The sequence below is a fragment of the Netta rufina genome (genome assembly GCF_964035555.1).
Source record: "Netta rufina genome assembly, chromosome: 5".
Taxonomy (NCBI): domain Eukaryota; kingdom Metazoa; phylum Chordata; class Aves; order Anseriformes; family Anatidae; genus Netta; species Netta rufina.
Window position 1 is genome coordinate 39690866 of NC_140128.1, and position 25834 is coordinate 39716699.

The following is a 25834-nucleotide window of genomic DNA, read 5'->3' on the forward strand; positions in this document are numbered from 1 at the left end:
TCAGAAAGTGAAAATGCAGCACGTCTCGGAGAGGGATTGTACAGCAGCAGAAGAGGAAACTGAGCCAGCTTGAATGAAATATCCTGAGTGGTATCTGATTTAATCTACAGTTTCAAACCCAGCATTAGCTGTCACTTAAGGGAAGCCTGCAACAGCTGGATTTATTTTAACAGTATCCAAAGCCATGTTTGTACCTACCTCAATGACCATTTGAATTCTGTCGACTTTAAAATCTACTGAACAGTCAAAAAAAAGTGCAAGGGAAATGGAGTCGGTAGTACAGGACAGGTAGTGGTACTGAATTTCTTAACTACTCCTTAATTCAGTTACATTTTTCATTAATTCATGGATGTAGGCATAAATCTTCCAGTTTTTCCCTTTCCTGCCTCTTTCCTTGCCACCTCTTGCTATCCTGTGTTACCCTGTGTCAATGAGGTTTGCGATTAAGGCATTGGTCTTGCTTTTCTGATCAGTTTGGATACAGTGACTTCTTCTCCCTTGTTTTCTGTCCCTCCTCTCAGGGTTTGTACGTTCTGATCCATACCTGGCTGACAGTGCAGCACTGACCCTTTCTGGGACCTTCGTGTTTTTCTAGGGTGTGCCACGGGATTGGGATCTCTGCCCACATATCTATAGGGCAGAAGCACTCCAACTTCTTTCAGGAATCTGGTCCACCCACGGCAGGCTGGAGTGCTTCCTCGTGTTCAGCTTTTCACTAATCCAGTTCAGTCTGGTTGCTTTTTAGCTTTTTTGTTTTTTTTGACTCCTGTGAGCTGGCACTGCATTACTGAGGGACTTGCAAAAGGAGCTGCTGGATTTTTTTTTTTTCTTCTTTGTTTGCTTCCTGTTGCAACTTTCTCATACAAAGTAGGCATTCTTACTTTGAGAACAAAAAGCACTCTGACCGTTTAAAACAACTTTTTACACAACAGAACTAGTCTAATATTAGAACTAGTCCAAAAATCAGAAGCTGGAAAAATAACTGACTTAGAAATGGGCAGCAATTGTTGCCAGCTTAGAGCAGATGCTTCTCTACAGGGGTCTATAGGACATCTATCTCCCCCAAAAAGACCCTTTAAGTGTGTGTCAAACTAAGACCTTCAGCATAAACCTAAACCCATCAGGAACTATCCTGCACCTCAAGAAGAAAGCAAGAGAAGGGGCAATTTTTTGTCCAAATTCCCTACTATTGCAACAACCATGGCAAAAATGAGCAGATGACTTGAGGAAAGGAGAAAGCCCTGCATGCTGGAGGTCCCTGCTGCCTCGGCCTGCAGGACATCTCCATCTTTTTGGTATTTAATTGTTGGCTTAGCCCTGAACGTTAGTGCACCAGCTAACAAGTGTTCTGATGTGAAAGTCTTTGGTGTACTGCATGGTTGTTTTATTTTACTGTATTTTTAGCCGTAGCTGCTGTTAAACGTTTTGGATGGAAGACAATCAGAAGCCGTGGTAGGAATGGGGTGGAGGTGGCTGTGAAAAGGAAATTCCTTCTCAGCTCCTGAAAGTGATGCACTGAGGCGTGGAGCTGTGGCTGATCTGCTAGTTGTACTTCTTGCCACAAACCCAGGGAGGCACAAATGCTCCCTATCACAGTTCTTTTCTGGCTCGTGCAGCGTGGTCCCTTCCACGATCTTCCCGAAGTCCCGTGAAACAATGCAGGTTCCTCACCCTTGCTCCAATCTAGTTGGAAGGATTTTCCATGACCTCACTCCTCTCCTGGTTGGAAACCCAACTTCTAGCCTAAGCTTATTCATCATCTATTTTTGATCTCGTGTGGCGCTATTCTTTGTTTCTTCTTCTGCCCTTTCTGAGCCCATTATTGTACGGGGTAAGCAAGCACTTTGGGATGATTGTTCTGCGGCCTGAAGGGCCTGGCCAGCTCTGAGCACTGCTGCTGCCCTGTGCACGTGAATCAGCACCCAGGCTTGGGCAGTAAGCGCCTGCTCCTGCTGGCTTTTCTACCCCCATGACCCTCTGAGCCTGAGGTTCAGGTGCTGAGGAAGCATTTAATGGTGCCCCTTCCCCCAGCAGTCCTGGTTCAAATAATGTCATCGGTCTGCCTATAGGGGTGGTGTGCTAAGAAATAGTCCCAGGATTGGCACTAATGTTTCAGAAATAAAAGTCTGAATAAAATAAAAATCTATATGAAATTCTTGGGCTTGAGCAGAACAAGAATGCAGTAAGCCCAGCTCCACAGCTTTCATTGTGCAACAGCCCAGGGCTGCAACAACTCGGACAGAGCACAAGAAATGGCCAACAAGCAGCTCTGGCTCCTGTTGTCTAACACAAAGAGGGTAAAATGCAGCAGCCTAGGGGCTGCTTTCAAAGTTCACTGCTCACACAGCCCCCTCTCCTCCCTCAGCAGGACTCCTCCAAAGGCCCTGTCTAAATAGCGGCTAGTATTGAATGTAGGGTGTGTTCCGTGGCCAAAAATAAGCAACTCCTCACACTCCTGTCTCTGGTAGGTAATTGCAATAGAAACAGCGTGGCAGCCAGAACCCCTGTCACTGTTGGCACGCTCGGGGCGATTAGCTGCACCTACGGAGCGCTGAAATGAAAGGCAGATGCGCTCTTTGGCCCGGCTGTTTGTCTCATCCACTGCACTCCTTGCTGTTGTGGAAGGAAAATAACACAGTGTGCAGACACTGCTAAGCTAAAGGAGAGCAGCTATTTCCATGTCAGCCACCCCTATTTTCAAATAAGAAAAAAAAAAACAAACCCCTGTAGCCTACATAAAAAGAAAATGTGAAGAACAGACCCTCTCTGACGGCTGGTTTGCTCCTTGTTGCTGTCCTGGGCTAGCTGGTAGCAGCACCCTGTCTCTGCAGTGACATCCTTGCACCTACACTGGCTTCTTGCTGAGATCGCTGGATGGGGGGCACAGGCCCTCAGCGGGCACCACAAGTGGCACAACCCAGCACAGGTCAAAGCACAGAAAATTTAATATTCTGCTTATATGTCCTGAGCCGTTTGCTCGCTGTAAATAACAGCTCACTGCTGGGAACAAGGGAAGTGCAGGGAGCTGCAGGCACAGCCGGCTGCTGCCTCAGCAGCGTCTCCTCTGCGGCGGGGACGGGGGCCTGCTCTTGATGCTTTTGCATTTGGGAACGTGTCTCTCGGCCACCTGGGGCGCAAAGCGGCGTCTGCAGTAGGGGCAGGCGACGTAGTCTGGATTTTCAATGGGGGGCAGCGGCGGCAGGTCGGACACCTTCCCGCCCTTGGAGAGCACCTGCTGCACCTGCCGGGCCTGGCGCAGGGTCTGGATGAAGATCTCGTGCTTCTGCCGCCAGTTGTTCCTCCTGGGGGGCTTATTCTGCAGAAGGGAAACGCAGTCAGAGCCGCCGGGGCTGTCAGCCTCCGCTCTCAGCCTCCCTCTCAGAACCAGAGAACTCAGCAGCAGGGCCAAAGGAATGCAGAGAGATGCCGTAGCTGCTCTGCAGGAATCGAGCTGCGCGTTTCCACTGCCCTCATTTCATCAGCCCATTTCATTGCCCATTTTTTCAGTCTGCTCCCTGCAGCCCCCCCAGCGTCACAGACCCACTCTGCCCTGACACGAGCATCCTGACTACAGCAAGGAGTGAGTCTCCTGGAGCGCACCCACGACACATTACAGAGACAAGCCAGCGGGGACTGATCCCCAAAAAAAACATCTCTTTGATTTTAAATCGATCACCTACCCAGCTGGCAAGTGCCTTTCGGGGGCAATAGCTGCGCTGTGTGCCCCAGCCCTGTGTACGCATGAAGATGCCCCCGTCCCTGTCACTAGTTCTCAGGGCAGGAGGAACATGAGCAGAACGTGTGGGCTGAGGGAGGCAAAGGGACCGCACGTTACCTGAGGCCTCTCTGAGCTCTTCCACTGCTGATACTCCTCCAGCTCCGTGCCCCTAGCTCTGGCCTTGCTGGAGTCAAACACCTTCCTCTTGGAGCCTTGGCTCTTGCTGCAGATACTCGTGTGCTTTTTGAGCCTGCTGCAGAGAAACTTGCGTCCGCAGAAGCTGCATTGCCCAAGCTCCCCTGGCTCCGCAGCGCTGGCAGCCTGCACGTACAGCACCTCTGCAGGCAGGTGCTCACTGTAATCGTGGTCTAGGAGGGTAGAGGGAGGAGGGCTGTGCTTTGAGGCCGGCTCTGAAAAGGAGGCTAAACCCTCCATGGGTACGCGGTCTCGAATTTTGTTGTTGCTGGCCACCAATCGTTCCTTCTTCAGCTTCCCCATCGCCAGCTCTTGGGGATGGAGCACGGTGCTGGGCCTGGGGACAGTGACCTCTGCAGAGTGCACCCTAACACAGTCCCCATCCCCCGTCCTGCCTGTGACTTGCACGGTTTTCTCTTCGGGGTGCCTCAGAGCCTTCCACACGTGGGTCCTCTCCACGTCTCTGGCTCTTCTCTCCTCCGCCTCCACGAGCTCCTTCTCCCTTTGGATCCTCCTGAGCTCCTCTTTCGTCCTCCGCAGCTTCTCCCTGAGGAGAGCCTCCTTCTTTCGGATCTCCTCCTCCAGGCTCTGTCCGTCCGCCTCCAGCCTCAGGATGAAGGCCAGCTCCCTCCTGCACAGCCGGGAGCCCGCCAGCTTAGGCTCTGCGGCCCAAGCAGGCAGCCCAGCAGCCGGCAGAGCCCTCCCGGCCGGCTCCTTCCCTTCACCCTCCGAGCCAGCCCTCCCGCCTGGCAGCTGCCCCGCGTCCCCTGAGGCAGCGCCGTGGTAGCGGAGGGGCTGCAGCGGGTAGGAGCGGTCCACGCCTTCCCTCCGCCGGGCCGCGGGCTTGGAGGGCAGGGCCCGGGCCTGGGTCTGGGCCTGGCCGCCCGCCCGCCCTCCCTGCAGCCCCGCCGAGGAGGAGCAGCCCCGCTGCCGGCCGCCCGGTGCCAGCTGCAGCTCGGCCATGCGGCGCCCCGGGGCCGGGGGCTCCCGTCCCGAGCCCCCCTGAGGAGGAGGAGGCGGCGGCGGCGGCGGGGCCGTGACGGGAGCGGGCCCAGGCCCGGCCCCGCCGCCCGCTGTTGGCGGCCGTTGCCTGGAGACGGCGCGCGCGGGGCCGCTCTGCCCGCTGGAGGACCGCGTCTCTATGGTCTCGGGGCGGGGAGGCGGCCGCAGCCATGTCGGGCGGCGAGGGGCTGCTGTCGGTGGACTACGAGGTGTCCGGCAGGGTGCAGGGCGTCTTCTTCAGAAAGTACACGCAGGTGCGGGGCGGGGGGGCCGAGGGAGCGGCCCTCGGGGGCGTTAGGGGCGGGATGGGCGCTGTGGGGGCGGCGGGGAGCGGTATGGAGGCGGTGTGGGGCTGCAGAGCCCTCCAGGATCAGCACCAGCTCATCTCGCTCTGCGTTGTCTCCCCAGAGCGAGGCCAAGCGGCTGGGGCTGGTGGGCTGGGTGCAGAACACCAGCCATGGCACCGTGCAGGGGCAGGTGCAGGGCCCGGCCGAGCGCGTGCGGGAGCTGCAGGAGTGGCTGCGGAAGACGGGGAGCCCCCAGTCCCGCATCAGCCACGCCGAGTTCAGCAACGAGAAGCCGATCGCCGCCCTGGAGCACGCCGACTTCAAGATCGTGAAGTGACTTCGCCCGGAAAGCGGCGGCGCCTGCGGCACGAGCCGTCCACGCAGAGCGCACCCTCCTCCCTGTTGGTTCAGGCAGCTGGTGTTCAACTCTAGAGAAATTTATTTTGTTACTTGCCTAATTTATTGGTGTGTTGTACCGTTAGCGTGACTAAACCACTCACAACGTGTTGGCAGGCAAGGAGCTGTTGTGTCTCTGTTGAAGGGGCTGTGTAGCAGCACGGCCTGTTATCCTGAATGTGTGTGCAGCGTGAGGTTTGAGCTGTTTTATGCGTGTGAAATGCAGAATTTGTTAACGCTGTGCTCACGTGAAGGAAGTCACAGAGCCGGTGCCAGTTTGATTGCTAAAAGCGCTGCTTGTGTGACCGAAATGCCTCGGAAACAACTTATTTTGTGCGTTATCTGCCAAGAAGTTTATTTTTTATTTAGAATAAAAGTGTTTGCAGCTCCCTTGTGTCCAGCGTGCCGTGGCAGCCCGGGCCTCGTCACCTTGCAGCCTCTGTGCCCCATCGGGGCTCCCCCCTCAGACCTGCGCAGGGACGGCCCCAAACTACATCTCCCAGCATGCCCTGCGGGCGGCGCGAGGCCTGCCGGGAGCTGTAGTCCCGGCGCGGCGAGCCCCTGCGAGCCTTCACGGTGCTGTCGCGCATGCGCCGCCGGCTCCCTGCCGGGGTCCCTCAGCGCCGCCCTCGCGCGGGGCGCCCCGCGGCCGTTGGGCTCGCGCCGCGGCCGTTGGGGTGGGGGCAGCTGAGGGGAGCGGGACCGGGAGCGGGAGCTCGTCAGGGACCGGGAGCAGCGGGGAGGGGCTGCGAGGAGCTCCCGGCCTCGGGGGTGGAGGGAGCAGCGAGGGGAGGGCGGCCCCGGGCGGCCCCCGCCGCGTGTGTGGTGCTGAGGGGAGCGCAGCGCCCGTGGGTGCGGCCCCCCCGCGCCGGGTTTCCCTCTGGGGGCGCTGGGTGTGAGGAGCGAGTGCGTTGTTGGGGGGGGCTCAGGCTCAGGTTCTGGCTGCCTGCCTTGAAGGCACTGCCTGACTGTAGTCCGAGCCTGAGCGGGGTGGTAATCACAGAAAAAAACTCTAAATAGGAGAAAAACAGGCACGTTATATCCATAAGGGTGAGTGCAACAGGTATCAGGCCTTTAATTACAGCTTCTTCCTCGCCCACCCGCAGGTAGCTGGAAGGGCATGGCGCTGTGATCTCCCACCTGCCCAGCCTTGACATGATCAAGCACCTGGGCGAAGATGTGCGTGCCCGGCTGCGCTCCGGGGTCACCATCACCTCGCTGGGGCAGTGCGTCGAGGAGCTCGTCCTCAACAGCATCGATGCCAAAGCAACGTGTGTAGCCGTCAGGGTGGATCTGGAGGCTTTTAAGATCCAGGTGGTGGACAATGGGTCTGGAATGGGGAGAGATGATTTGCATAAAATGGGAAAGCGGTATTTCACCAGTAAGTGCAGCTCGGTGGGAGACCTGGAGAACCTGACGTACTATGGCTTTAGAGGCGAGGCTCTGGCAAGCATAGCTAACATGGCCAGCGTCGTGGAAGTTTCATCAAAGACCAGCAGAACAGCAAAAACCTTTGTGAAACTGTTTCACAACGGGCACGCGCTGGAAGTCTGTGAAGCTGAGCTGAGCAGACCAAGTGGCGGAACGACAGTGACCGTGTGCAACCTGTTCCATCAGCTACCAGTCAGGAGGAGGTGCATGGATCCTGTGCTGGAATTTGAGAGAGTGAGACAGAAAGTAGAGGCAATTTCGCTGATGCATCCCTCTGTTTCCCTTTCTTTAAGGAACGATGTTTCTTGTGCCATGGTGCTTCAGCTCCCTAAGACGAGAGATGTTTACTCTCGTTTTTGTCAAATCTATGGGCTGGGCAGATCACAGAAGTTAAGAGAAGTGAGTCATAAGTCTGGAGGATTTGAGATAAGTGGTTATATCAGTTCTGAAGGACATTACAACAAGAACATGCAGTTCTTGTATGTGAATAGGAGGCTTGTTTTAAAGACGAGACTACACAAACTAATTGATTTTTTATTAAGAAAACAAAGTGTCATTTGCAAAGCAAAAAGTGGCCCTGCAAACAGACAGGCTTGCTCAAGTCCTGGTCGCCATCGTAGTGGCCCAGAGCTGTACGGGATCTTTATTCTCAATGTGTCCTGTGCATACAGCGACTACGATGTGTGTCTGGAACCTGCAAAAACTCTGATCGAGTTCCAGAACTGGGATGCTCTTCTAGCTTGCGTAGAGGAAGGAGTGAAAATGTTTTTGAAGCGAGAACATTTATTTATTGAACCATGTAGCGAGGACATCAGAGAATTTAATGAAGATAATGACTTTTGTTTGTATAATGCTCCAGTTCCGAAGCCCTCGCTCTCTGAGGAGAAGAGCATCCAAGAAAACTTTAAGAAAGCATGTGATGAAATTTTGGATTCCTATGAAATACGTAAGTTGCAATCAAAAGATGTCAAAAGAAAATCCACGATGGGAAAAAAATCTTCAAATCCTACAGAATCAGATAAAAATCTACAGGAGGTTGAAGTTTCCTTAAATCAAAAGATTGCTGAACCAACTGATCCATGTAGAAACAGTAAAGCAGAGATTCCACTGCCCAGCAGAGATGACACAACTTCTAATTTCACTGTATCAGATACCTCAGAACAGGAGCCAAAAGACGCTAATTGTCCCCAAACAGTGCCTGATGCTCACCTCAGATCTTCAGAAAATCTCCATTCCTCTTTCACTGAAGGGGCCAGATCAGCAATAATAAAAATAGACGGTTGTCGTGACCTGCTGCATCGTGCAGACAACTGCATAAAAGATGTGGGAAACCTGCAAGACAAAGTAGTGCAGAAAAGCACCACGGTCAGTAACCTGAATGCTGATATTACTCGGTGGCTGTCTGAGAGACAAGACCCTACTGAAACAGCAACAGAATCTGAAACTGTCTCTGGAAGTTCACTGATAAGACTGTCTACTGCAGGAAAAGGAGACAGGGGGACAACTGAAGTGGTGGATGATGCCGGGAGGGGAGCTGCTAGTTCAGTACCCAAAAAAACATGTTCTGTAGGCCTCAAAACACACGTGCAAAGTGATCCCCCATGTGGGCGTGAACAAACAGGAACAAGTCTTGCGTTAAACATGCACAGTAGACCTGGCCCTGTCAGTGCCAAGCACATGTTTAGGCACAAAGTGAGTTTTCCCACTCAGACTATAAATGCTAAGGATGTTTCCAGTAATAAAAATAAAGAACACACAGCTCCCTGCAGCAGAGAAGGACACACGGCTGACAGAGGTGAGCAGTCAGAGAACAAAAGTTTGTCAAATCAGGCGAGTGAAGGGATAGCCATGCCCACTGCTGCCAGTAAAAGACATTATGAAACATCTGATGTTACAGAATTGCCGTTGGCAACATCTTTAGGCAATCCTCACAATAAAGCTACAAAAAGTCCTAGAAGACAAAGAGCTGAGCCAAGATCCCAGCCCTGTAAGAAGCTGAGCCTATCCACACAGCTGGGCTCCCTAGAAAAGTTCAGGAGATATTATGGGAGAGTCAAGTGTGTGCTGCCAACGCCATTAGCAGAGCAGAACAAATCTGGTGTCCCTGTTTGTAATTCACAAGCTAACCGTGACTTTTCAAAGAAGCAGAATGCCGGTCACGGTGGCTGGAGTATTTGTGAGACTCCGACTTTGGAACACACAGATTCCAATAATAACAGCCAGCTTGTGAGACCTTTAGATGAGACTTTAGTCTGCAGTGGAGAAGTTTCACCAGACAAACGAGCCGTTTGTCAGAGCCCTTTGACGTTGTCTGATTACTCAGAGGTTAGTAAAACAAACATAAGTAGTAGAAGATCTCCAGGATCATTATCATCCAAACTGTCCAGAATGAAAAGCGACCGCAAAGAAGTAAAACAACTTGGTGAGCAATTCCAAACAGATTCCAGTGGAAAAGATAACACCTCTTTTGATCTTGAATCTTCAAATAATGATGGTTTGTGCAATGCACGTCAAATGTGTAAATCGACAGCGGAAAACATGAGGGAAAGTTGCAGCATTTCTAAGGGGAATACTTGGCAGCCATCAGACGACACGAGAGCAGAACCCACGAAGCACACTGTCAGCTCATCACCACTCAGCAGCACTGAAGGGGAATACGCAGTCTCTGCAAGCGGTGTTTTACCATTACCGGCAAAAAAAGATTGCCCTAACGTCATCTGTGAAGATAAAAGCGTGTTAGCTGAACTCTCAAAGCAAAACTTGAAAGACATAGAGGTTCCCTGTGTAACCTTCCCAAATAACGTGGCGTTCTCTGCAGACAACACAAGTAGAGGCGACCCCAGAGATGATTTGTGTTCTTCTGACTGGCTGCAAGATTTTGATGCTTCCTCGGGTAAGACGATTTACATCAATACAGCAACTGGGCTGAGCACCTACAGCACTCCTCCTGCTGAAGGATTCCAGGCTGCCTGTGTTAAAGATATAACGACAATGGCTGTGAATGTTGTCTCAGAGAATGGTAAGAGGGTTTGTTCGGGTGAAAACAGAATGAGGAACACAGTTTGTGTTCAGCTAGGTGCATAAAATGCTTTGCTGTCAGCACCTGGCAACTTGTGTTGAAATGCTCACTGCGTTAGCTGTAATAGCTGTATGGAAAACAGGAAAGTGTTGGAGACTGTGGAGACAGAAAAGCATCAACATTCAAACTGTTAAAAAGGTAATTTTAAATCAAACAGAAAGAAATGGCAACACCTTGTCAATTAACAGGCAGCTGCTTAGTTTTCACTGGGCATCGTGACATTTACTGTGATCCCAATTACATATAACTGCTATTGTTTATAAAGCAAGACCTATTTCAAAATAAGTATACCAGAAATGTATTGTGTTTTTTTTTTTTAATACTTTGTCCTAAATGATCATGTTTCCAAGAACATGTTGTTACTGTGAGCCCCATATTAAACCACAAAAACGACCCTTTTTTCAACCTGCCTACAAAATTGAAAACAACCCTTGAAAAATGAACAAAAATCTGACATTTCATTGAGAATGCTTAGTCTGTTCCACGGATGTTGGAAGGCTGTTCCTTCCCGCTTCGTGTTGCAGGAGATGTTGTACGGCATTGTTGGCAGTTTGATGGTGGAGCTTTTCTTGAAGTTACAGGGCGCTGCGCTGTATTGTTTTGTCAGTGGTGGAACATTTACAAGTCCCCATTGATCTAGCTGTTGGTCTTGCCTTTCTGTGTCCTCTGTATTTGGCTTGGTAGCATAATGTCTGATAATTTTCCCTTCCATTAATAGATCTATTCAAAATTGTTCTTTATTCTGCCTATAGGCAGAAATACTTTGACCAAAGATGCAGCCATTCCACCTGTAGGCTGTGTTTTCTTCTGTGTAATTTGTTTTGAAAAAGTAGCTTGGCCTTGTTTCCAGTAGTTCTGTGAAATATTTGGCTAATCAATATTTGGCCTCTGTTTGGTTCCCTTTTTTGTCTCTTACTTCCTCATCACCAGTCATAGAAAACTTGGTGCAATAGATGTTTCAGGTGTTGTTTCCTTTTAAGTGTAATAATTGATGCCAATAGTTCTTAATATTTATTGTATTCCATTAAAGCAGATTTATTACAAGGGGAAGAACATCTGTGTTTTTACTAGGTAAAACTAATGGGAAGTGCAAATGTACGTTCCCTGACTAACACTTTCTTTTAATTTCTGTGGTTTACCAATTTCCGCTGCCCCCAGAGCTGTTTGGTAGCGAGCCAAAGCACGGAGTCGTGGAGCTCGATCTTCTATCCAAAATGTTTGTGTAGTGCATTCCTGATCATGTTCACTTGCTATGGTGCTTTCATTCTGCTCTTTAGAATAGTGTCAGTAACGCCACAGTGTTGACTGTGTTTCAAGGCCAGGTGACTTATTAAGACGAGTGTCTTGCACACAAGTTCAGGGAAATTACACTGGTTGGTGGCAGGTGGAAGGAGGTAAGAACAATCCGTGTCCTCTTACAGATATCCTCCATAGCCATCACACCAGTGGCTGGCTGCTATCTTGTTTCTCACATCCCATCTACTCCATGTGCTCGACAGAAATGCTGGATTTTGTAGGACAGACTCAGGTGTCTTTGTATGGATTAAGTTGGCCATTACAGGAAAATTTATCAAGCTGTGTTTCACTATTGAATGACTTTCTGAATAATCTGATGCTATGCATTTGTATTAGGTTAATATTCTTTGTACTAGATAGACACCCCAGTTCAGCTTGGTCTTTGTTGCCAGCTATGTCTGTATTTTTTGTTTCTTTTATTACATTATTGATCAATACGTCCTGGCACCAATACATTTTAATAAGCTAATTGAGGCAAGCGAAAATCAGTATTCTAGTGTGCTAATTGTATATGCCTGAAGTAGATCAGTTATCCTCAGCACCTTTTCTGATGTTACCCACCAGAAGAATCATATCAATAATAATCTTTGCCAGCTCTGAATTCTCACTGGCCGCTGGGCAAGACAATCCTTTGTGAGTCATGTACATCCTGATCAGGATTTTCCTGCAAAAGAGGCAGGGAAGTGAACTGTAGTTTGTTACATGTGTAAACACCGGGCTCCTGTTCACAGGAGCGATGGATGCTTCTGTGAACTCGAGGGGTAACATCTTTCCATGGCAATAGCTATAAAAGTTCTATCAAAGTCTAAATGAGATGGAAATCTTCATTTTGCCCCGGTTTGCCAAGAATCACATCAGGCCCTCTTGCCTTCTGTTCAGTAAGAGTCTGTGACTAGGTGTTGGGGCACTTGGACGCTGAGTTCCCGTCCTGCGCGGGACTGCCAGTTTGGATTCTTGAAAGGACTCTCAGTCCCCAGGGCAGAACCATCCCTGGGCTTTCCTGGGCTAAAGCCAACCGTCAGGAGTCTGTGAGCTGGCCGTAGGATCTCACAGAGCTTTTTCATACTGAGCTTATCAGCACACAGCTGGTTTTCTTTGGCTTTATCACTGCCACTTTTCCTGCATGCACACCCGTAATTTCTTAGTAGAAAGGAACTTTATTAATTCATTATTATTTCACAAAGAATAGAAGGCTGAATTGTACCAAAGGAAGGGTGAAATGTTTACCGCTGTGCTGGAAATCAGAGCCACTTTTCTTAATAATCTTGATAACAGTGCAGGTTTATAATATCAATAAATCATTTCTGGGTGGGTAGGAACATGGTAGGCTAACTGATATCTCATGTGGTCTCACCAGCTTGTAGATTGTAGTCTTACAAGTTGCTGATAACTGCATGAAGTATTGATAGGACTGGTGATTGACATTTTGCCATTGAAAGTCAAGAGTGTTTTGATACCTGAAAGACTTAACCTATACCTTCCTTTTCCTTTGAGGATGACACTTCTGATTGCACTAATTCTGGAAGTAAATCTTATGCGATTAAAGTAGCAACTAATTTTTAAGGACAGTCTTGCAGAAGCCACAGTAATATTTTAAATACATTTCCACATGCAAGTGTGTCTGATAATTCTCAGTATTTTACATATATGCTGCTGTTTCTCAATGTTGGATGGCAAAATCTGTGAAATACTCTAATTTGCCCAGGGCTAAGCACACTTTTATTTATGAGAATATAATAAGTGTGTAGCTTTTTGTAATTTTGCATGTTGATGAATCTGCAGCAGTAAATTTATGTTGTGTTTAGGGGTTCAGTGCAGGTGCCATCCCTTTAGAAGTGAGATTGTGCTACCCTTCCTTCCTAGACCTCGAAAAGAGAAGACTCTAGCAAGCCAGGATCCGAGAGGTAGGGCCAGCTTTCCAGGACACAGTGTTCTGTTGTAAAAACAAATCAAAGAATTCTCCCAGATGTCCCAACAGGAACCCAGAATTACTCAAGGTCTGTTAACAATGGGACTGTGTGAGTCATCTCAGATCTAGAACTGGAAAAAAATTCTTCTAGGGTTGAAGGCAGGTTAGGGGGTACTTATTTACAGGATGAAATACCCAGTTCTTTGTTGAATTATGTCAGAACTTTAAAGAATAATTACCTACTCCCTTCTTTGTACTCATTCCAACCTTGGAATGTGAAAAATAGCTTCAATCCTCACTATTTTTTTCTTTTTTTTTGTGATGGAAAGGATGAAATCACCTTTTTGGTATGTGGCTTTGTCCAGGGGCAGTGGGTAGCTAAGCAGGTGCTTTTTTCTTTTTTTTTAATTTTCCTTGCCACTTCCAGGGCCTGTTGAATTGTGCTGCAGCATGCTCAGGAGACAGCAAGTTGCACAGGGACCTTTCTAGTTAAAGCAGACAATAGAGAAGCCCATTCTCATGTTCCATTATTTATCTGTACATTCTCCCCCTTTTTTGAAGCAGAAAAAATGCAATAATACTTGGGTGAGGTAGAGGTACCCAATGTACCTTGTACTGATGGCTGGTGGCAGTCCCTGTATTGTCTGTATGTTCTTTCCCAGATGCTGAAGGCGAGTCTCTCCAGTCATTGCTTTCAGAATGGGACAATCCTGTTTTTGTTCGCTGCCCAGAGGTAAGCATTATCTTGCATCTCATGCTAAAACAGGAGTCATTTTATCCTTCTGTTACTTTCTGACATGGGGACCAAAATTACAAATATATTGTAACTGTTGTATATAATTTATTCAGTGATATATTAGACTGCAGACCTTGCAATTATATTTTTTTTTTTATAGATGGTTTATATCTAAGTCATTTTTGTGCATATATTCAGCCTTTGAATAAACATCAGGCTAATCTTTTGCTTTTCAAAAGCAAAACATTATTGTAGGCTGTCTTTCCCTCTACAGAAATGTTCATCTTAAAATAAAAAGTTTTCAAATGGCAAAATTGCATTTTACTGCAGTTGTTTTTGTAGCCTGGCAGGGCTCTAGCATGTGAGAGGAAAACAATGTTTGAGCTTTTATACAGACTTCTTCTGTTGTCATGATGTAGCATTATCTTTAAGCATCGTGTGTGTGTGTAAACATACGTATGTAATCACTTCCACCTGCAAACAATGGAGATGGAGTAGCAAACCACCTGCTGGTGAGTTTCTGCAGAGGAATGTTTGTTTGTTTGTTACAGTTTGTTACTCAGTACTCTGAGTCATCTCAGGGTAGTGCATCTCATCTACTGAGAGCCTGCGTAGGCTGATTGTGAGCTTCAGGTTTTCTGGTGGGTAATTCAAGTAACTGAATGCATTGAAATTAGCAGGTAATATCCAGATGGGAAAGTATACAGGGATAGTAGCAGAGAGATTGCCAGATGGTATCTTTAGCTAGTGCTGTTCTTGTGTAGAAAGCTTGGTTTGTCAAACTACAGAGAGAGCAATCTCCAGAATGTTCTTTCCTAAATCTGATGTGGTTTTTTGTTTGTTTGTTTGTTTGTTTTCTTATTCCCCACGGGCTGCTTGATACTGTAAACTCTCCATGTAATTCTCTTTCTACAGATTGCTGTGGATGTGACCAGTGGTCAGGCTGAGAATCTGGCTGTGAAAATTCACAATATCTTGTATCCTTATCGTTTCACCAAAGACATGGTCCATTCGATGCAGGTACAATATCATCTATCTCTAGTTTTCATGCCAAAATTCCCATTGAGCAAGTGGGGTTTTCTGAAGTTTCTGCCTTGTAGGAGAGAGGTCTCCAGGGAAACAGATCATATCCTTAATTTTCACAGGCACAAACAGAAATCTGGGTTGGTGTGCAGTACCATCAGACATGTATGTCATGTGAGATTTTAGCGGATTATCTATCAGAAGATATTAATCTGCAAAGCAACTAAAAGTTCTTGAATGTATGGTTAAATCAAACCAAGAGGCAGCCCTGTTGCCTCTGTTTTGAAACACTGTTAACTAAATGATCATTCAACAGGCAGGTTTTACATTTGTTGAAGATAATTGCTAGTTTGTATTCCCCTGAAGCCTGTGTCCTACATGTTCTGTATTTATTGACCTTAGAAATTTAATTCTTCAGCATAGTGGTTTCAAAAGCAAACCCCAGATTTCCTGGAAAGACTTGAAATTTCCTTTTAAGATTTATAGCTGCTCTGAGAATTGATTCTTAAAAATGGCATCATGGCATGAAGCTTAACTATTTTAATGCTTTTTTATTGAATGTTTTGGTTGTTAACTTAAAAGCTGACGTAAATGTATGGCTGCAGCTTACATTGTTTGACAGTTTGCCTGGATAAAAATGTCAAAGTGAATTCTCTCCATGTGTTACTTATTAATAACTAAAGGCTTGTAAGCCAAATTAGCGTCATTCTCATGTGATCAGGTTGATGACTTTGAGATTGCAGGTTCTGACGGATGGGACATGGCAACGTTAAACTCCGGGGTGGAGAACGTAAATGATTCTCACTTATGTTGGTGTGCAAGAATAACAGGAGTAAATAAAGTTATTACAGGAAACGGGTTATGTTTCAGAAAGACCAGAGAAGAAAGCTGTAAAGCAGAAGGAAAAGAACTGTTAATGTCTTGTATCCCTTCAAAGAAATAGGATCATCTATTCATTTTTACCTAGGGGATGTACAGTGCATGTTCAGTGAGACAGTACTCCCAGGGAGCTCTGTCCATTTGACTGAGGAAGAAATTCTTCCCTAATCCTCTGTTAATTTAAATGTAAAAATGAGATACTCAAAGCATTGTGCATCACTGCACAGTATTCCATCTCTAGCTCAGGTTGATTTATGATGCTGGAAGAGAAGGTGGAAGCAACTCTCAAAGGCAAGTTAGGCAAAAGAAAAAGAGGCAAAACAAATGCTTCCTGGCTCCTACAGATGATCAGCACAAGCCCTTAGACACAGCTCAGATTATAAAAGGTTGTTTATATTTTTTTTGGTGATGTCAGCAGATCAGATACTTAGAGTTGCTGTGTACAGCTTCAATTCCTAGCTCAAGGAGGCATCTACACCACTGTTTAATCCATTCTGTAAATTTCCAGCCCCACCTTGCAGTTCTTGCCTTTACAACTGTCTTTGAAAAGACAAACCCAGAATTGTTTTCTTGGCTATTTTTAAACTTTCTTATAGTTCCAGACTAAACTGTTTCATGACCAATTTATGGTCATTTCACCAGCCAATGTTGTATTTTAGCCAAATAATTTCTGCCTTTTCCATATTTAGCCCCTCATTTTATTATAAAGAATATTTATATATCTTCATGGTTTCAGTTTTGCTAGCTCAAATTCCTTGAGCCTTTGAGATTAGAAAAGATGTGATTTCCACTCCCCTAATCATCTGTTCTGTGTGTTTGATCTATTTTGATTGTCATCTTCTGTTTACCTTCATTTTCAAAATCATTTTACCACTGGGTAGTGATTATTCTAACTATCTTACAGGTTCTTCAGCAAGTGGACAACAAATTTATTGCTTGTGTAGTCAACACCAGGAATGAAATGGATAAAAAGGAAGGTAAGAGGAGTTATTATTATTAAGCTGAGTTAGGTTTCAAATGTAGTTATATTGCAGAGGGAACACAGTCCTGCTTTTTCTCTTGTCTTGGGATGATATCGTGAGTAGAGCAAAATGTTAGCCTTCACATGAAACTGCCTGGATCTTCTTACTCTTTATTTTGGATGTTGTTGAACGTTCCTACTGCCTTCAGATTAGTGTTATAAAAATAGATTATACTCAAATTACTAACGTCTTTCAGACTGTGTTCACATTGTCTGGACATATTCATTGCCACAGCTAGCTGAAGCTGTACAAAAAAGGCATTCAAAATCAGTAGTTTTTGTAGTGTTTTTAAAGACTGTATTAAATAGAACAGTTTGTGGGTGACCTCAGCTCTCGTTCTGAAGTTAGATGAAGATGTCAATAGACAAGATTTTTTGGCTTAATCCAGCTACCCTTAATTTAAATGCTCCATTTGGATCACCAAATTTCAGTTCTGTAGCGACATTGTTTTGCCAAGGCAATCTCCTTCTCACTTCATTTTTGTAAAACTAGTTGGTATTTACCTTCTAAATGTAGGCTCTAGGGAGTGGTCATCCTTCTTTCCAGCCTGTGCAGTTGCTGGTACCAAGTTGCCTATTTTTAATCTATTGTGTTACATTTTTAGGTGGAAACCTCGTGGTTTTGGTGGACCAACATGCAGCGCATGAACGGATCCGCTTGGAGCAGCTTATTGCAGGTGAGGATTCAGGTGGTTTTAGGAAAGGTAGTGCACAGGAAAGTGCAAACAAGAGCTTTCTTAAAGGGAAAGCTTGCTAACTGATTTGTCATAAGGATAAATCTGGGATATGTCGAACCAATAGGATATTGATTTGTCATCTTGACCCTGATCCCTGTCAGAGTGCAGCCATTCAGTATGGGTAGCATTCAGAGCATTGGCAGCTGAAAATTGTTACAGCGTTTCCAAAAACAGAAGATATGCACCCTACCCACAGAACTATCAAACTAAAATAGTCCTGACATAATGAAAGAGCAGGAAGACTGATAGGAAAAACAATGAACAGGAAATAGAACAACATCAATAAGAGCATGTGGTTATGCTGTGAAGAATAAGATGTGGGGTGCAGAGTAAGGAGCACAGTTAATTTGGTTCCTTTTTAGCTGAATACCATGCTTAAAGCCTAACGTTTCTTCATTCTGAAACTGAGGGAAATAATGGTCTTTTCTGTAAGCTCATTAGCCATTGGTTTCAGTATTAGAAAGCACAATAGCTATCCATCAAGTACTTAAAAATCATTGACGTTCTCTTTCATTGAGAAATACCATGCAGTTCCTGCAGAGAGGATTCCAGGAAATCTGCTCTCTTTGGTCAGGTACTGAAAAAAGTTAAAGACTGAAGGGAGAGATGCTTAATGAATAGTATTTTAATGCCTTTTATGAGAGATTTTTCTGTGGAAAAATTGCTCTCTGTGAGTTGAACTAAATATATCAGTAGGGTTGTTGGTTTTTTTGTTTTGTTTTGATTTTTACTTGTTTTTTTGTTTTTGCTATTTAGGGTGACTCTTTTTTGGAAATGGTGGGAAAAAACAAAGTGGCATTAACCAACCCCTCCCCAGAGACTAGATGTCTGGTTTGTGACATTCCCAGTCCTCCACAAGTTTCAGGAGAAGGCATTCTGTGGTCATTTTTAAATCCAAACAGAGGATTACATGCCAAACCATAGGGTCATTAAGGGTAATGCCTGCGTAAATATTCAAAGAGGGATACTTCCAAATGTTTCATTCACAGATTCCTATGAGAAGGAAGCTGCAGCGTGTGGCAAGAAGAAATTATTGTCCTCCTCCATCTCTCCCCCTATGGAGATTGAAGTTACAGAAGAGCAAAGAAGAATTCTACGGTTAGTAATGGCCAGTCGCTCTAAACTTTGGGGGAAGGCTCTACTGACCAGGAAGATCTCTCTGTATAACTTAGGTCACCACCACGGCTGTTTGTTCTTGCCTGAGCAGAGACCAGTTGGGTATATCTATTCTGTGGAAAATAAGTGGGCTTCTGGCGTGCCATCTCTGTGCCACTGCAATACCCTCTGGTTTCCTGGGGAAGGTGAAACTTGGGGCATGAGCCAGGAGAGTACCAGAGCAGCCTGCAGCAGATCCTCCTGGCTAGGGAGCAGCACTTGGAAGTGCACGCTGGAGTGCAGTGCTCCCAGTGTAGATATAGGCACTGACTTAATAGGCACTGTTGGAGAGGAGGAGGATGTGCTATGGAAAGCTTGTGTTGCGAATCCTTCAAAAATGCATTCCTTAATCCTAGGTGCCTGCCAAGAGTAACTAATGAGCACTGTTTCCCAAATGTTTCAGACTGGTAGACTGGTTGCTATTAGGATACTTAACTTCTGTACTGCAGGAGTTTAGGCTAAGATGCAAATGTATTGTTGGACTACTATAGACCTACTGGATACTAATTGATCATTTTTATTTTCCCCCAAATATCCCTGACTGTCTTCTGCCACGTGCATTTGTATTTTTTCTCATGTTCTTTGTGTTCAGTCAAAGTTCTCTGTTAACTTCCACAGGTCCACCTCATTGTTATTTTCAGACATCCCCCCCCTTTTTTTTGGTGATGTCTGTGGCAAACTCGTCAGCATTTAAATCACTCCTTGTTAAGATTGCTGCCTTTTATAGGGATGCACTTGTTTGGTGTAAAGCCCTTTCTGTGTGTATTCTGATCATAATGGTATCGCTGCTATGTCCGTTCGGTAACTCATGTGTGTTACGATGGCTAATACCAGAAATTCCAGAGGAAAGGGTAAAGCACTATTATTCACCACCTGCTGTATGGAAAAATGTGAGAATGTAACCGCTGCTGCTCATAGTTCAACAATATTTGGATGCCTTTGTTGTTCCTATCTTTTAATGATATTCTTGCCAACATCACCATATTTTTAATGCCTCTTGTTCAACTTGGAGTTATTTTTACGCTCATCTTTGAATGTCTTCCATGTTTGACATACCTACTTTTGAGACTGGATGGCCAAAACTGAATACAATATACCAAACGGCAGTGTCCCACTGATTTCAACAATAGCTTTACAATTGTTCCCATGACTTCTGTTTGTTATATATACATGGGTGTATATATACACCTAGTATTTTGTCTACTTTTTTTTTTTTTTTGGCTACTGCTGCTTAGATGAACTGCTTATTTATTGAACTGTCATGACAGTAAAACAGGTTTTTATATATATAATTTTTGCTGTTTAATGTAGAAACAAACAAAATATATGCATAGATCAAATTATTCCTACTACTTTGCATTAATTTGTCCTTATGAGCAGCAAATCCATTTTTTCCATTTTTCATTTAACTTTTTAATTCATCAGACTTGCATTTCTAGCCACTTTCAAAAGCTTTTTGAAAGCCCAAATACATTCTCTGAGGTACTGCTTTTCAACAAATATATCACAAGCATGCTAAAAAAAATCAGTAAGATAAAGTAAATCAGAGAGGCATGGTTTTCTTTTACGGAAGCTGGTTAAATTATTCAGCGTACTGGAATGCCAGTTGTGATTTCCTATTGCCACATAAGATAATTGATTCAAGAAGCTTTCTGCTGATGGCATATACTGGTGTTGGCTTACTGGTGTTTTTTTGTATTGCTCTTTAGCTTATTAGTATTTACAACCAGTCTGTGAGACTAACTGTACTAAAAGTTATTAATTAAAAGCACTATGGAAAATCTAAATGCTGATGTTGCTTGCAAAGGTCAATGTATTGAAATATATCAACTTTCCTGAAATATCTTTCTCTTCAGCTGTGCTTGCTGGTGGACCTCTGGTTCACCTGCGGTTTTGATTCTGTTATTTGGCTAGTAATTGTTGCAGCAATGCATTGTTCTGCTTACTCTCTTGAACTTCCTTTTTTATTAAAAAAAAAAAAAAAAAAAGGAGGGGGGGGGCTCAGTTGACTCCACCAGCTCCGTGGATTCTGTCATTTCACCACAATGGACTTTTTCAGTCTTTTTCCTCTCACTGTAGGCTTATACATGGTCTCCTTGTCCTTATTAGAATTATACAAGTCATCTCCGTGTGGAGCCTGGTAATTGCATTATTCTCGTGATTGATTTTAGTAAGTTTAGAATAGCTTCTTTTTTTGTTCAGAGAATCTCTTTTCTATAATTTACCTTCACCACCTTTATTTTAAGAGAATATTCCCTGAGTGAATAATATAATAATATATATATTCACAATAATGTATATAACTGTTTTTTTACTATTGTTGATAATAATTGCTGGCTGTTCCTTCTCTTTGATGACAAGTACTCATCTGACTGTGAAGTCCAGTTTTTGTATGTATTTTTCCATCCACAGGGTGACAAATGTCAGATTAACTAAAAGTTGTTCTTTCCTGTTCTCTTTGTTTTATTAACAGAACATAAGTTCTTTAAACCAGCATAAATTTCTTGCAATATTTTTTTCTGTTGTAAGCATTTGCCATTACATGTCAGTTGAAATCAGTTTTTTAGGTTAGACTTAAAGCAGCCTTTATGATGTGTAATTTTTATATTTGAAGAGGGTACGTGCATGTTCCTGTCTGTATGATGAGTTGGTAATTTTTGCTTGAACCATACACCTGCTGCATCTTTAGAAAATATTTATAAATTTAAATACAAAGTTCTCTGAGTAATACAGGAACTCTTAGATCTTTTAGCCATGGAGCATGTGATATGCACAACTGATTGGAGTGAGAAGCGTAGGTATATGTAGAGTAGAAGGGCAAAATTAATTGGAATCTTGTGAGGTGTGTTTTTCAGGATTGGAAACTGTTGCAGGAAAGAAGAAACATAGAAACTGCAGAAATATTTAGGCATGCTGTGGAGATGTAGGTGTTTGTGTCTTATTTCCGTTGTTTTGCTCTATTTTTCTCCTCAGATGCTGCTACAAAAATTTGAAGGATCTGGGCCTTGAATTATCATTTCCTGAGACCAACAGCTCCTTGATTCTAGTCAAGAAAGTGCCGTTGTGTTTTATAGAAAGAGAGGCCAATGAATTACGACGGAAAAGACAACCTGTCACTGAAAGCATTGTGGAGGTCAGTTGTGGATGTGGATCAGAGCAATTTGTGATACTGGCTTTCTGGGTTAATCACTGTTATGAGAGAGTTACGGCCAGTGTGGGTGCCAGCTCTTTTAGTAGCTGAATAGTCCCATACTGAAGTCCCTGACAGCAGTGATAGGAGTCTGATTCAGACTAGGAATAGTGAAAAAAAACGAGGAAAATAGTAGGCAGTTCAGATATTTCATCAGTTTACTGCTCATCCTTCTTGAACGCTTGAATGAACAGTGAAACAATTGTTATTGCTGGTATGGAATATTTGTTAGGATTTTCATAAAGTCTGCATGTGCAGTTGAGCTTTCTAAAAGCTGCTGTTCCAGATGTTCTGTGGTTTGAAGAAGAAATTGCTGAACTGATTGCTTGCAGTTTCCATTGTAAACAGTTCTCCACAATTGTCAGTGGAACGAGGACTCTCCTTACAAATTGTTTCTGGAGTACCATATTCAGCCACTAGGCTGAGCCATTGTGAATCAGTCCAGTCTTGCCACTTGTCTCTTTTGATACAAAGAGAAAAAAAGATAATTAATCTGATTTAATTTATTTTTCCAACCCTGCTAGAATCAGGTAGAAGTCAAAATGCACTCTCCTGGTGTGCCAAGAGCCCTGAAAATGGTGGCAGAGTGCCTTTTTGTTTTATTTTTTTGAATGGTAGCTGCAGATCATGTCTGTCCCTCACCAGCACTCTTTCTTAGTTGAAATGTCAAGATCTCACGAGTGTTTTGGCAGACCTATTCTGCAGTCCTTTTTAATTAGGACTAGTAGCACCTATTCATGATCGAGTTCTCTATATCTTAGGTATCAGAAATTAAATCCATGTGGACTGTTATTCAAAGAAGAAATGGCAATTATTCAAAGAGAACATGTATATATTATATATATGATATATTATAATATATGTATATACATATATTATACTCTGTGGTACGAGAGTTCCATTATATCCATTTTGCAGGTATATTCATATATATTTTGTATATAGAAAGCCTATTATGTAATATGCTATATAATAGAGTATATTTCTAAAGAAAACTGGTGCAGAGAGAAACCAAGTGATTAGTCTCAGGCATGACAAGGTATTTGTGAGATGTCAGGACTTGTGCTGAGAACTTTCACACTATGGTCAATGTACAAGCAACTGCATCATTTTTCCTGGGGAATATTGGCATTTATGCATTAAATTATACACAAATGTGGACAAAGTCGGGTATGGGCAATCAAAGGGAGGAATAGCAACTGATCATTTTACCTTTTTCTTTCCAGGAGTTTATTCAAGAACAAGTTGAGGTGAGTAGCTGTCTGCTTCTAAAGTTGACTGGTATAATGCAAAGCTTATTGCACAAATCAGAGGGAATAAGAGCAATAAGCACCATAAGAGATGTGGATTTAGCTCATTCCTGTTATATGTCTCCCTTTCTTTTTTTTTCCCATATTAAATGGAATGTAAGATGATGTTCCCTTACTACTTTTAGCTAGTGCAGACCACAGGACGAGCACGAGGGACACTGCCTCTGACGCTTCTGAAGGTGTTAGCTTCCCAAGCCTGTCATGGTAGGGGAACTGTACTTTTCTTTCATTCCTTCTTTATATTTATTTTTTTAACCTTTCTGCTTCTACACAGTATTCTTCGTAGGGCAGTAGTTTCAGAATGTGTTTGCAGGAATTCCAGGATTACAGTTTCATAGGGATGAGGAAATAATGGTCTCTTCGTGGACAGTACCGTGAGGGACAAAAACCACTGCGCTGGTTTGTGTGGTCCTGAAGTAATTCCAGCCCACACATGAAACACTGATAAAATGCAGTGTTTTATTCACTGAGATGCTCTCATCCCTGGGAGCATTCAACCAAGTAACAGTTCTTCCTTACAGGTGCAGACTGCAGTAGGTCTAACCTCTTGGGGCAGTTTCTGTGTTATGTAAAATATTAACGAGAATTAATATTTCTGAATATTAATTCTGAAAGGGTAAACCTGAACCAAAAGCATCTATTTTCATGCTGTGTCGCTGTATTCTACAAATGGCAGACTGTATATTACAACTTTTTATATCTAAAGAAGTCCCACAGCTGAAGGGCAGGATTCATACAGTTTTGTCAATCTGTAAAGGCTAAAGTCTGCAGGCACCTCTGCTCTGCCCCCTTAATGTTCTGCTTTGATTTCCTCTGGATGCCATTAAGTGTCCCTTTATGAGAAAGGACTTAAGGGCAGGGTCAGTAGCAGGCATATAAAGCTGATAAAGCCTATGGAACTGGTAATAGCTGTCTTCTGGTTTTACTGCCTTTATGTGCATCTCCAGTCCTTAGGAAAAAAAAAAAAAAAAAAGAAAAAGCTCCTTTGCTTCTTGCAACATCACCTGAAAAGCCAAAATCTAATAATCCTACCATCTGTCAGACTTGGATAAGGTGAAACGGTTTAGGCTTTGGATAGCTGATCCTCATGCAGCAGCAGGAGGTGGTTTGCATTCTCTCTGGCAGCACATTCAAGAATTTTCTCTTATTCCAGGAGCTATCAAGTTCAACGACAGTTTGACTTTGGAGGAGAGCTGTCAGCTCATTAAAGCTTTGTCCTCTTGCCAGCTGCCCTTCCAGTGTGCTCACGGCAGGCCTTCCATGATGCCCCTTGCAGACATCGACCATCTGCAGCAGGAAATTCAGGTACTGTGTGGGGCACTGAAATAAGGCAGCATGCCCTGGGTTATGAGGCTCATCGTGTACATGCGTGTTAGAACTGGAACAGACCACCACTGTATCTTACACAAACTTTTACAGAGCTGTTATCAGTAAAATAATAAATAAATAAACCTCTGTCCTGCAAACACTTTAGAAAGGATTTTACCATGTTCCATTTGAATGGTCACACTGGCTTGAAGGAGGTTCACTAGTGGTTGAAGTCAAGCATAGATTTAAAGCAGTTGTGGTTTTTAAGTGTAAAATTTGGAAAACATGTAAGTTCTGATATTCTGCTAGTAGCAAGTGTGCTGAAGATTGAACAAACACCTATTTTCCCAAAGTTTAAGATGCCTTAAAATAGGGAAAGAAGCAAAGAAATAGCAACATTTCTTTAAAATTGGGAAAAAAAACAACAACCTCCTCTCCTGTGAATACTACAGTATATTAGATTATTAAATTAGATTCTGTTGAAAGTCACATGGGACTTTGAATTAGATATGACAAAGAATGGGAATGTCTGTATTAGGGCAAAGAGCACGGAGACATTGAAGTTGATTTAGTTATGATTATTGCTTAATATTTTTCCCTCCAGCCTAAACCTAATTTGGCTAGACTGCGGAAGATGGTTCGAGCATGGCACCTATTTGGGAGCAAAGACCCTAACCAAAAAAAGTACTGACCTAGGAAGCAGAGAGCAGCCAGGAGAACACGGCAGAAGCCCAGCCCTGAAGCCTGGAGAAACATCTTCAACGTTAAGGAACTGTTGTAAACCTGGGTCACGTCACTGCTTGACTATCAAGGGCAAGTTGCAGCCACTCACAGTTACTGCAAGCACAGCAGGATTCTGCATAATAGAGAAGAGACTTTTAATTAATGGATTTTATAGTGCTTTGAAATTGAAGAGGTATTTATTAATAAAATTAACACTAAACTATTTTTGTGGGCTCCTGGCAGTGGTTGGAATGAGGACTGACCGGCTTCATAGTAAATACAAGCCAACTTGGGATCAAAAAAAGGTGTCTCTGCTTTAGAAGGCAATGACACACCCAGCTGTTTTCTCCATCTCCCTGCAGTTCACATTCTTGAGTAATAGGTTTCTAAATCCTAGCATAGCCCCACTTTCGCCGAAACATACCCTTACAGAAGGGAC

The 25834-nt window shown here is 44.3% G+C and overlaps 3 protein-coding genes across 5 annotated transcripts; 2 read left to right on the forward strand and 1 right to left on the reverse strand.

Annotated features, from left to right (window-relative positions):
- Nucleotides 1–3049: 3049 nt before the first annotated feature.
- On the reverse strand, nucleotides 3050–4915 carry ZC2HC1C (zinc finger C2HC-type containing 1C; the record flags this gene model as incomplete). The annotated part of the gene is made up of 2 exons (XM_084288317.1): nucleotides 3836–4915; nucleotides 3050–3316 (listed from the first exon to the last, which is right to left on the reverse strand). Exons 1-2 carry the CDS (start codon nucleotides 4874–4876, stop codon nucleotides 3050–3052), a joined length of 1308 nt encoding a protein of 435 aa, XP_084144443.1. The 5' UTR covers nucleotides 4877–4915.
- Nucleotides 4916–5051: 136 nt separating this feature from the next.
- Nucleotides 5052–5988, forward strand: ACYP1 (acylphosphatase 1). Its single transcript, XM_084287379.1, has 2 exons — nucleotides 5052–5169; nucleotides 5324–5988. The coding sequence occupies exons 1-2, from the start codon at nucleotides 5086–5088 to the stop codon at nucleotides 5537–5539; spliced, it is 300 nt and encodes a 99-aa protein (XP_084143505.1). The 5' UTR covers nucleotides 5052–5085; the 3' UTR covers nucleotides 5540–5988.
- Nucleotides 5989–6201: 213 nt separating this feature from the next.
- MLH3 (mutL homolog 3) lies at nucleotides 6202–25724 on the forward strand. 3 transcript variants are annotated; one of them, XM_084288298.1, is made up of 13 exons: nucleotides 6202–6275; nucleotides 6705–10048; nucleotides 13210–13308; nucleotides 13976–14046; nucleotides 14965–15069; nucleotides 16856–16928; nucleotides 17578–17649; nucleotides 18699–18807; nucleotides 21838–21997; nucleotides 23281–23304; nucleotides 23490–23568; nucleotides 24518–24669; nucleotides 25277–25724. In XM_084288298.1, the coding sequence occupies exons 2-13, from the start codon at nucleotides 6754–6756 to the stop codon at nucleotides 25361–25363; spliced, it is 4326 nt and encodes a 1441-aa protein (XP_084144424.1). In that variant the 5' UTR covers nucleotides 6202–6275; nucleotides 6705–6753; the 3' UTR covers nucleotides 25364–25724. The 3 variants fall into 3 exon arrangements, with proteins under 3 accessions (XP_084144424.1, XP_084144426.1, XP_084144425.1); XM_084288300.1 differs by lacking the exon at nucleotides 13210–13308; XM_084288299.1 differs by lacking the exon at nucleotides 6202–6275 and having other exon boundaries at nucleotides 6390–10048.
- Nucleotides 25725–25834: the final 110 nt, after the last annotated feature.

Excerpts from the sequence above, each read along its gene's own strand:
- ACYP1 (XM_084287379.1), top strand. The coding sequence starts at position 5,086 with ATGTCGGGCGGCGAGGGGCTGCTGTCGGTGGACTACGAGGTGTCCGGC. Across the intron at positions 5,170-5,323 it reads TCTTCAGAAAGTACACGCAG|AGCGAGGCCAAGCGGCTGGG; the intron begins GTGCGGGGCGGG and ends TTGTCTCCCCAG.
- MLH3 (XM_084288298.1), top strand. The coding sequence starts at position 6,754 with ATGATCAAGCACCTGGGCGAAGATGTGCGTGCCCGGCTGCGCTCCGGG. Across the intron at positions 13,309-13,975 it reads AGCAAGCCAGGATCCGAGAG|ATGCTGAAGGCGAGTCTCTC; the intron begins GTAGGGCCAGCT and ends GTTCTTTCCCAG. Across the intron at positions 23,569-24,517 it reads AGCTTCCCAAGCCTGTCATG|GAGCTATCAAGTTCAACGAC; the intron begins GTAGGGGAACTG and ends CTCTTATTCCAG.